This window comes from Centruroides vittatus, unplaced genomic scaffold, assembly GCF_030686945.1.
Source record: "Centruroides vittatus isolate TY-2023 unplaced genomic scaffold, ASM3068694v2 contig_1976, whole genome shotgun sequence".
NCBI classification, from domain to species: Eukaryota; Metazoa; Arthropoda; class Arachnida; order Scorpiones; family Buthidae; genus Centruroides; species Centruroides vittatus.
Window position 1 is genome coordinate 99,365 of NW_027121216.1, and position 10,965 is coordinate 110,329.

A 10,965-nucleotide genomic window follows, 5' to 3' on the forward strand; every position below is an offset into this window, starting at 1 on the left:
ACATATTTGCATGGCTTCCATTGTAAAAATACGAAGAAATCGAGAAAACAAGAAAAGTACTTCTCATTTTGATTAAATAAACCTAAGAAATAGGTCATATTTAAATCATTTTTTTATATTTTATAGTTAAATATCGTATAGTACGAATAATTAATGCGTACCTTTCTTAGTAAATACGGATTTCTCTTTTCTATGACCATAAGAAATGAAGACAAACAATACGACGATCAGCCATATTATTTTTGATGGAATCATTATTACTCTGTTTTTTCACGTAAAGTTTTGACAATTACATAATTTAATATTGTTTAATTAAGTAACTCAACAATAATACATTTATACCAAATATTTATAAACATTAGTATATTGAAAAATAATAATTTTACCATTCAAATAAGTATATTTAAATTAATAAAATTTTCATTTCTATTAAAGTTTAATTTAAATAGCCGTGTTATAATGAGTGCGGCTGAGATATAAAGTCCATATTCGAATTTTAATATTTGAAATTCTATTTCCTAACCTTTGCTTTGCTGTGTTTTTATACGGAAATGAGACAATTAGACAATCTGTCAGGGGACACCTCCCGGGAGGACTTCTTCCAGTATATTTAACATTACGATATAACCATCGTCGGTTATTACGGTACCGACTGGGGACGAATTCAGTGCCCTCGTCCTGTAAACTCCGATATAGTCCGATGTTATACGGCAGTTGTTCTAACTTTATTGTAATGTGTCTGGTTTCGTAAGATGTTTTTAATATACAGTCGAATCGCGATAAGTCCACACCCTCGGTTAAGTAGTCAGTTTTCTGTGGTCCCGGCCGACTTACATAGGCATTAATGTTAAAAAAAACTCCGGTTTACTCGACATCGTTTAAGAATCCTTAGACGTTACTTACCAACAAGTGACAATTGCGAAGATGATGTTTTCAAGGCATTCACGTTCGTTGAAAAAGAAAGTCGAGACAGTCAAGTTGCTCAAAACAAACAACACTAAACGAATTTTTCGGTTTTTCATCTACAGAGTAATTGTAAATGGAGAACACAATGTTTTGTAAGCCTATGTTACAGTATATCCCTACTGTATTTTATTAACTGTAGTTTTGTGCTTTTTTTCCAACTTCGCTGTAGTCGACACATCGGATAACACATTTCCACTTCCCCTTGCGGTGTCGACTTATGCGGAGTCGTCGACTGTACTTGTTTATATATATATGAATAAGCCTTATCGGGTATGCGATGGCCAACTGAGTGCCTTATAAATATTTTCCTACAAAACGGGATAAGTCGAATACAAAAAAAAGATACCAAGAACAGAGGACTTGCTAAAATAATTGCAGAAACTTTAGAAATTGATGAAGATATTTTTGAATTTTATAAGAAAGATTTTATATAAATTTCAGTACTTAAAGTTGTGCACACACTATGACTTACTTCATAGTTAAAAATTACCATTTATAGTTAAACCTTACATATGAGTTCATTTTAAACGTTTAGTTTCATTTCTTTCTTAATATTAGCGATGTTGAGGCCAAAGTGTTCAACGCGAAAACGTGTACGTCGTAAGTTCAGCGCCGCTTTCCTGTAAGCCTAGAAGTTTAACAATGGTGTTTGAAATGTCGAGCATGATTCCATTTACTTTCCAAACGCCATTGTCAAACTTCTAGGCTTGCAAGACAGCGGCGCTGAACGCTCGACGTACACGTTTTCGCGTTGAACACTTCGGCTTCAACCTTCCTAGTAATTATATTTAACTGAACTTGTTCACCAGGGCCAAGTGGATTATACCACTACAAACTAATCATGGGTTTCGCCTGACCATCAGCGTGGCTGCGTGAAGTTTTCCGTTTTTTATCACTTGTATAATTACCTGGTAGGGACTAGTTTCTTCAGTTGGAACCTCCTTGGAAGATTGGCCTTGTGTTGCCTGGAGCGACGCGACTCAAGATCTCGCTCAACCTGATATTGGGGGTCTGTATCTCGTGAAGGGCTGCTTGTAAAAGTATGGTTCCTTTGACTTTTTTGCTCCTATGAGTATGCTCTACGGCTCCGATAAGGTCTCAAACGTGTCATTCAGAGCTTGATTTGAACCCACGTAAACGATATACAAGATATAAAATAAACTTTACTCTTTTTCCTTAACTTAGTGGAATAATCCAATTTCTCAATTTTATCATCAAAATCTTATTAATTTTGGTAAAAATACTGTACTACAGTTATTGTTTTGAACGTACGTGTCTAAAAGAATGTCGATGATCCAGATCGGATGCAGATTCGGAACTCGAACTGAATGAATGGGTTGTCTTACCGTCATCATCTATATCTCTACGCTATCTGATTACGGTGTGAATAGAGTATATTTATAAGCATGGGCTAAAATCTGCGTTTTCAAAACGAGAGAGACTTCTCTATTGCTTTTCTCGAGGGGGTGACAGAAATTTTAGGAGGTTGTAGAAATGCCTGTCCTTTTTCTGTTGTCAAGATTATGGTCTACTCACAGTCCAAAATAGTTAGTTTATTTATTTGGTGGGACTAGCAACTATAGCATATTCGGATGTAAGGTTTCAAGGAAGTTTGATTAACAAAGAAATTAATAGAGCATTGCATTTGCTTTTTATTGACAATACAATAAAGTAATATGTTAAACAAATATAAATTTATTAAATTGACCCTTAAATTTTACCAATTTTATAAAATTATTAATAAACTGGAAAAAACTTAATCGGAAATTAATTTTTCTCATACAATCAAAGTTATTAAATAGAAATTTCAATTTATTTATTGTTATTATTTGCTTTATTATTATTATTATTATTATTATTATTTAGATTAGTTTAACATCCGCCTTTGCAATTATTCCTCACACCCGCCTTCAATTTAAAGGGAGATGTGAAGGGTAATTATGAGGGATTCTAAAAGAATTAAAATATGTTAATTGATGTTATACTAGAGCTTTGGTCTCTAGTATATTATCAGTTGACATATTATTATATTAGAGACAAACGCCCTAGTTTAATATCAATTAGCATATTTCAAATTTAAAACATTCTGCAACATAATAATACAGCAATGTATGTACCTTTTTAAATTCTAATGGTTTTGATCTACTTTATAGACCTACATTATGAATAAACAATTGAAAAGTTACAGTAATTAACAATGTAATAGTGCAAACTGACAGGGAAATTTCCCTGAAATTTAGTTTCTGATACATATTTGTACAATATTAACTACTGTACAGTAATATCTCGGTTTTCGTTGACTTCAGTTATCGTCGGTTTCGGTTCGAAGCATTACAGTGATAGTATCGTTTAAAAAAATAAAAATAGCGTTACATAATTGTTATCGTGCAATTTTTACAAATAGATTCTTGAATTCAAGTCTCAGTAAGAGCAGTTTTTCTTCTTGGAAACGGTTTTGAATTTTAACAGACTCGAAAACACAGAATACAGAGCGCTAGACATCTGCAAATTCAAATTTATCATTTAGAATAAATTAGTATATTGAAAGAGTTAATTAACTGGCATACCTTGACAGGAAACTTCTTGGTAACATCGAAGAAACCGTTAATAGATAAACATAAAGATGCCTTTCCGAATCTTTTCATAAAATTCACAATCTGTACAAAATTCATAAAATCACTTTATGCAAATTAAAAAGTATCGCTAATTCTATTTTATAACAGAAGCTTTACTTTTAATTTCTGTTCCAATTTCAGATCGCATTGAGCGAATCTTCGAATGTCCTGAAACGATGTTTGCATCTGAAAGAAAGAAGAAACAATCATTACAAGTAAAGTAAAAATAAAATGATAAATTCTATACAGAAACAATTACAATAGATGTGAATGTGGATAGTAAAAATCCTACTAAAACACAACCAAACGTTATTGCAAGACAAATTATGCAAATAAAAACTTTCAATGCAAATTCCATTTTCGAAAATATCAAAACATAATAAATTAGACTGGTTTCCGTTATTATAGCACTATACAAAATTGTCAATACATAATTAAATGGGCCATTCACTTGTTTTACGTAGTTCCAAAGTTCATTGTGTTGTGTCATAATTTCTTCTAATTTCGTTTCCAAATTCGCATCATTCACTTTTAGCAGTTGCAGATCTTCAGATAGCTTCTGGAAAATCGTCATTAAAATGATAATGAACAAGAAAAGAAAGAAAATGAGATACAGTGATCCACCCATGATTAAATTAATAAAAATGCCAACTTCTACGCTGCAAATAAGTGCTTCGTGGTTGTAAGATTTTCCTTTTTCTACAGCAGGGTAAAAGTAAAAAAAATTCATCCCTTGGCCACAAATAGTTAAACATACAACAATAACAGAAACGATAATTCTAGTGTATTTAATCACGTCGTACAATTCTTTACGACAGAAATATTCCGATTTCGTCAATTTAAAATTCGGGGTTAATTTTACTCTCTTTATAATACTGAAAGTGAGAGCGAATGTTAAAACCAAAACAGCAACAGCCATTTTGACAAAGATGACGTCGTTCTCGATTAGTAAGTACCACGATTCACAAGGAATCATCTCTGACAAAACCGGTATTGTCATGGAAGACATCAAACAGAAATGTATCCAGTAGAAGTATTCGATGAAGAAGGAGTGAAACTTTTTTACAATTCTTTCGAGATTAACAACACTTCGAATGTGGCACGTACAAGGAATGAAAAAAGTATATCCGTAAACTTTTGCTATAGACGTAAACGAAGATAAAACGCATTTCAAACATATTTCTACTTCTTTGTTTGTAGTTTTCCTTTTTCTTTTATGCTCCCTTTTGGTTTCAAATTTTGAAAAAAAATCGTCTATCATTTTGGGACGTTTGCGTAATTTTAGAGATGTAATTACAAATGATAATCCAACGTTCCTTAGATTATTAAAATCCAACGTTATAGTGTTATAATTTATGTAAAATTAAAGAATACTTATTTTAGCGACTGCCCAGAAATCTTATGATCAATTGAATACACGTGCTACGATCAGTTGAACGATTTTCTTACTAGAAACTTAAATACTGTACGTCTTTTGCCATAGTTACTATTTACAGTCTCCTAGGTCGATGCAATAAATATGTCATATATATTTATCATGCGAAATATATATTCCGCACGATACATATATATCGTGCGGAATCTGAGCATTAAAAATTTTATTGTAGGAAACGGAATTTAGTTATATTTAACCATAGCAACTGATATTAAATCATGCAATATTTTTAATTTCTGAATTGATATATATTATATAATCTATATATATAATCGAGACGAGTTGATAATAATAATAATCAGTGCAGAGCCCAAACGGTTAGGAGTTGAAATTTGAAATTTGGTGCACAGTTAGGGTACCAGATTTAAGTACCAAAGTGTTAAGTAACAATGGAGAACAAGAGAAAGCGACGTGCTAGATTTACGGGCTCTGGAAAAAAAAGAAAAAAGAAAAAGAGTAATATGTTAGAACATATTCGATTTTCAAATTTAAACAGATTAGTTAGGTTTTTCTCGACCTTTCTTCTTTAGAACATTCGATGAAAATCGAACGATATAATCAGAACACGTCGTGAAAATCGAACAATATTAGAACATTCGATTTTCAAATTCGACCTTTCTTTAGAAATATTAAGTTCGTTGATGAAAATACTCTTTTTTTGTGACTATAATGTAATAATCTTAATCTTTGCAATCGTTACTTTTGCCCGAGCAACGCCGGGCCTACCTGCTAGTTATGTATATTTTTAATTATGTCAAATATGTCAATTTTTTATTTTTTTATTTTAAACATATTTTATTGATGGCCGAATGGGCTTAGGCGTCAGCCTACTGCAATAAAGAACCGAAATCGAATTCCGGCGAGTATTTTTTCGGAAAATTTTAACTCGTGGTCTGACCCGTACACATATGATCCCATCTTCACCACTCAATCGTCTCTGTTGCCAACGGTCTGATCGATCGCACTACGTGTATAAAGATAATTCTTTACATTCGTCGTGCGATCGATCGATGGAATAATACGAGCGAAAGAGAATGCTTCCAGGGAAGACTTTCAGTAAAAAATCGGTTCCTGATTGGATATTAGGCATGTGAAGCAAACCCGAAAAACGTCACATGGCCATCCCACGAATTCACGACAACTCCCGGTGTCGAGTAGTTTTATTCACTATGTAAGAGAATATAAAAAAGGCCCTGTTAGTATCCACGGGCAGAACGATTAAAATACATAAAACCTGCTAATGTTACCACCTGTGTAATATGATCACTTTGAGTTGGTCCCTTCAATGTCACATTAGCACTGTATATATATTTTTATTAAAAGCTGTATAGAATTCAAGAAAAACAACCCTTCCTCTTCCGACTTCAGAGGTAATTAAAGAACATCGAATGAGGTAAAAAAAATAGTAACATTATCAGATTTTTTTAATTATCTATACTACTATATAAACAACGTATTTTTCGTTTGTTCCGACTAACCGTGAAAACTACTGAACCAATCGTTACCAAATTTTACCTGTAGCATCTTTATGATCCCCGAAACGTTTATCACTAATGAAACCTGCAGTTTTTTTATTAATTAAATAAAACTGCAACAGATTTCTGTCTATCTATTCGTCTCTCTCTTCGCTAGATGGCGACACATGAATTAGTTCTGTCCTATCGGGAAGAAAAGTGTATTATTGAAGTTTACTATTACATTCGAAGAACTGACAATTTAATGTCAGTTCTTCAAATATAATAGTAAATTAAATTATAATTAGTTAATTAGCAAAATATTCAAGGAATTAAAAAAGTGACGTCATCATTCTAGTTGGCAGTATGTGTTCTTATGGCGGGATTTTGAATCTACGCATTAATTTCTGCAGGTAATTGCACAAAATATTCGAAATAGATGAATCGTATCTCAAGTGAATATTTTTGAGATTGATTGATACATAATATCGAGGTTGAGGCCGAAGTTTTAAACGCGAAAACGTGTACGTCGGACGTTCAGCGTCGGTTTTCTGCAAGCCTAGAAGTTTGACAATGGCGTTTGGAATGTCGAGCATCAGTGGCGTGCCGTGACATTTGATGACAGGGAAGCTGTGTTTCTGTAAGAAGCCGACTTCCAGGGGCAATCAGTTAATTGCGCGTCAGTGATGGCCTAGGGTCCATTCCGACTGGGATGTCGATAAACCGACACATATCGGCGTTGAAATATACACCGATGGCTCAAAGGACGGTAACTTAGTAAGAGCTGCGTACTGCGTTCTCTCTGACGGAGTAGAAGTGCGCTGTCAGTCAGTCAGACTGAACTAGGAAGCGTTCGTGTTTCAGGCAGAACTGGTGGCTCTGGCGGGGGCATCCCAGTGGGTCTTAGAACATCCAGGCCCTGAGCCGGTCACGGTTTACTCAGATAGCCATCGCTTCAGGCTTTAAGCGACGGATACCACAGAAACGAGTTTGTACAGGAGATCAGAGGTAGGGTACTGAGGGTGAGGCACGAACAACACGTTGCTTTGAGATGGGTCTGAGGCCACATCGGGATTCTGCGTAACGAGCGTGCCGACCAACTGGCCAAGGCGGGGGCCAGAGGCCCATTCGTAACAAGGACGGTGGAACCCTCGGCAACATACATAAAAGGTACTCTACTGCAGCGATCGATGACACACTGGCAAGAGAGCTGGACTCAGAGTGCAGTAGGTAGGCCAACCTACGCCTTCGTGCCTGATGTTAGCCTTACTTCGGTAAGTTTGTGCTGGTACAAAACGCAAATACTGACTGGACACGGGCGGTTTCCCCACTTCAAGTCCAAATTCGGACAAGGAGATGGTAGCTGCTCCTGTGGGTGTCCTCGCGGAGACGCGAGACACTACGTGCTTGACTGTCCTCTAACTGAGGACTTCCGCCTAGGGGCCGACCAGGTCAACTGGAGTATGCCCCCTGAACAAGTGCTTAGAACGCTAGCAGCTAGTAAAGGAAACCTAAAGAGACTAAAGGAATTGATGGTAAGAGTTATAGATCTACTTGATCTATAAAGCTCAGTGGACGCGCTAGGCAGGGTGCCTCCTTCTTGTAGGGAGAAGTACCCCGCTGTCCGATGTCTGAACGATTTAATGTATTTAATATGTGAGCTATTTATGACAGAGCAAAGTTAAAATGTAGTACAGGCTGCATATATACAAAAGTTATGCCAAAGTTAGTGCGTTGGGCCTAAGGGAACGCGGATGGGACCCCGAAAGATGTACCCGGTGGCCCAACTAAAAGATGTCCAAGACTACCTTACGGTACGAGACCAAGCCCATGATCAAGGCATAGTCTCTTCTAACCCTGTGGTGCCATTAGGCGGGGCGGGGCAAGAGTTTGCTTTATGAGGTTAGGGTCCATTCGTACGTGCGTGGTGGCAAAAGAGACGTATCTGACAAAAAAAAAACATAAAATAAACATATACTATGTACAAAATAGTTTACTTCAGGACAATCAGCCGTTCGGACATCCTGGGCGTCGATGTGGTTCTTCGATGGTCGATCGAAGGCGGCCCCGGGACAGTGGCTTTGACAAGTCTGTAGGGCACGGAGAGACTTCTCTCTGTTGGCGTCGGGGGGACAGTCTAAGTTCGAAGTGGCACAGGCTACAGGCTGGCACAATAGACGAGAATTTTTTTTTTTTTTTTTTTGTTTTATTTTGCGCCTTGACACACGGCATTTTGGTTATTCGGAACGTTAACCGAGTGCCAGGTGTCCTCGATTGTCGGAGATTATATCAAGCTCCGTTCTTTCTGTCATCCATTTTGATTGGTCATTCTCCCTCAATCACGCTTCCCGTGTGGTTGGTACCTGGTTACTAAACGTAACGAGACTCTTACCTGAAGCGGGAGAAAAGTCAAAATCGAAGACGAATTCGATCTTTCACCGATCATAGGACGACTTCCTTCCGCGATTTATGGTTTCTGCCTGGCAGTTTGATATAAACAATGGGTCTCCGACTACAAACGACTTTTACCTATGTTTTTTTAAACTAATACATTTTTCTCTAAATTAACCGTTTTATCGCGTCTTTCGTGACGGGTCAGACCTATCCGGTACATGACATTTCCATAAAAGTTTTAAACAAATACTGGAAATGACAAAAATAAACAATTTATGTATTTTAGTTCTAAAATACAAATAATACATACATAATACAAATTGATACGCTACAAACAATGATAGAAAAACTTGTTTTTTAAATTTTTTATAAACTAACTCTATTCGGCGATTTTTTCCGCCAAGTCGCTAATTACTTTATCATACTGTAAACGTCGCTGGTCGTCGACTCCATCAAAGTATTTGAAAGCTCTTTTTCTATCGAAAGCAACGCTTGCGACAACAATTTTTCCTCCGATCGAGTGTTCCTGGCCAATGTATGAATTTGCTTCGTGGTCGAAAAACTGCGCTCAGCAGACCCACCGGTAGATGGTACCGTAAATATTAATGATATTAAATCATATAATTGTTTTAGTACGTCTTTGTTTGGATTGAAATTAATTATAATATGTTTTATGTTTAAGAGTTACTTATCAATATAGTCCTGACACGAATATAAATATTGCGATTTGCTACGTAATTTAGATAAATCCAAAAAATTTTCCATAAAATTTACTTAATTTAAAGAATTGAAACACGCTTGGAAAAATTGTTTTTCATAACAATAAAATTATTAACATCTAAAAATGATAAAAATTCTAAAGATTTTGTCTGAAAATCTGTCAATATAATTACAGTATAATTAAAAGAAAATTATAATCAAATATAACTTTGCAAAAAAACGTACATAAAAATAACATTGAATACTTTTTACTTTTTAAATTTTAAACAATTCACTTAGTCCGATAGCTCTCTGCTAGTGGGTAAAGGATAGAATCGTTGGAAGCGTTATACGTGTGTAGTTCCACCAGCTAAACCGGGTGAGGTTGATGCTCTGTAAAGCGCATGCGCCAATGCCCTCTGGCTACTTTACACCATTCGGTTATTCTCGCCGTGGAAGCTGTCTCGTAAGCGCTTTCATTCCGCCACTGATATTCGAATGTACAATAGCAATCTTGCCGTTTTTTTCACATGCAGTATAAAAATTTGTAATAAGATACATAATGCAGTTATAATAAAATATTAATTTTAATTAATTCAAAGTACGTTAAAATATAAAAATTTATATTTTAGAAACTACAAGAAAAAGTCATTGGAAGGTGGGGTCGCTTCCAAGGGAAGGTCAAGGGAAAGTCGCTTCCACCGCTTCTAATGATGGCACGCCACTGTCGAGCATGATTCCACTGCCGTTACAAACGCCATTGTCAAACTTCTAGGCTTACAGGAAAGCGGCGCTGTACGTCCGACGTACACGTTTTCGCGTTTTAAATTTCGTCCTCAACATCGCTAATGCCGAGAGCCGAGAGAGCACAAGTACAAAGAGAAAGTTGTAGAGTTATTAGAGAGGATGCGGCCAAGCAGAAGCACACGTTTGACGTTTGAACTCCAAGTAAAACACGTTCCGCCACACGTTCACGTCGCGCTCTGATATTGTTACTCATTGGATATTGTTGAAAAATGGCGGAACACGTTTAACAACGACGAATATTACTAGCGAAGGTAAATAAACAAATTAAACTATTTTAAGGTATTTATAGGATGTTTAATAGCACTAAATAACTATTTTTAATTAGAGTCGTATCTCCTACCATACGATAGGACAATCATGCTTTTATTGAGGGAAATAGTGGCTTATGTAAATCCGAAAGCAACTCGGAAAATTATTTTTTTAAAATTTACAAACATATTATTACGCTGTTGATGGTAGAAGATGCTGTAAAAGAACAAAACTACTCCTACAGAATTATGATAAGCTATTATGAACCGGTGCTTACGAGATAAGAAAGGCTATCGCATTTCGAGAATGCACAGGGGGACAAAACAGTTTCACGCGGTGGCCGGCA

The 10,965-nt window shown here is 35.9% G+C and overlaps 1 protein-coding gene across 1 annotated transcript; it reads right to left on the bottom strand.

Annotated features, from left to right (window-relative positions):
- Positions 1–3,366: 3,366 nt before the first annotated feature.
- Positions 3,367–4,109, bottom strand: LOC136970440 (uncharacterized). The gene is made up of 4 exons (XM_067264872.1): positions 3,841–4,109; positions 3,699–3,767; positions 3,534–3,623; positions 3,367–3,468 (listed from the first exon to the last, which is right to left on the bottom strand). Exons 1-4 carry the CDS (start codon positions 4,069–4,071, stop codon positions 3,388–3,390), a joined length of 471 nt encoding a protein of 156 aa, XP_067120973.1. The 5' UTR covers positions 4,072–4,109; the 3' UTR covers positions 3,367–3,387.
- Between the last annotated feature and the right edge of the window lie 6,856 nt (positions 4,110–10,965).

What these genes read in the sequence shown, in the direction of transcription:
- LOC136970440 (XM_067264872.1), bottom strand. Translation starts at nt 4,071, where the DNA reads ATGACACAACACAATGAACTTTGGAACTACGTAAAACAAGTGAATGGC. An exon ending in TATCCACATTCACATCTATT is followed by an intron (nt 3,768 to 3,840) that starts GTAATTGTTTCT and finishes TCTTTCTTTCAG; the next exon opens with ATGCAAACATCGTTTCAGGA. An exon ending in AATTGGAACAGAAATTAAAA is followed by an intron (nt 3,624 to 3,698) that starts GTAAAGCTTCTG and finishes AATTTTGTACAG; the next exon opens with ATTGTGAATTTTATGAAAAG.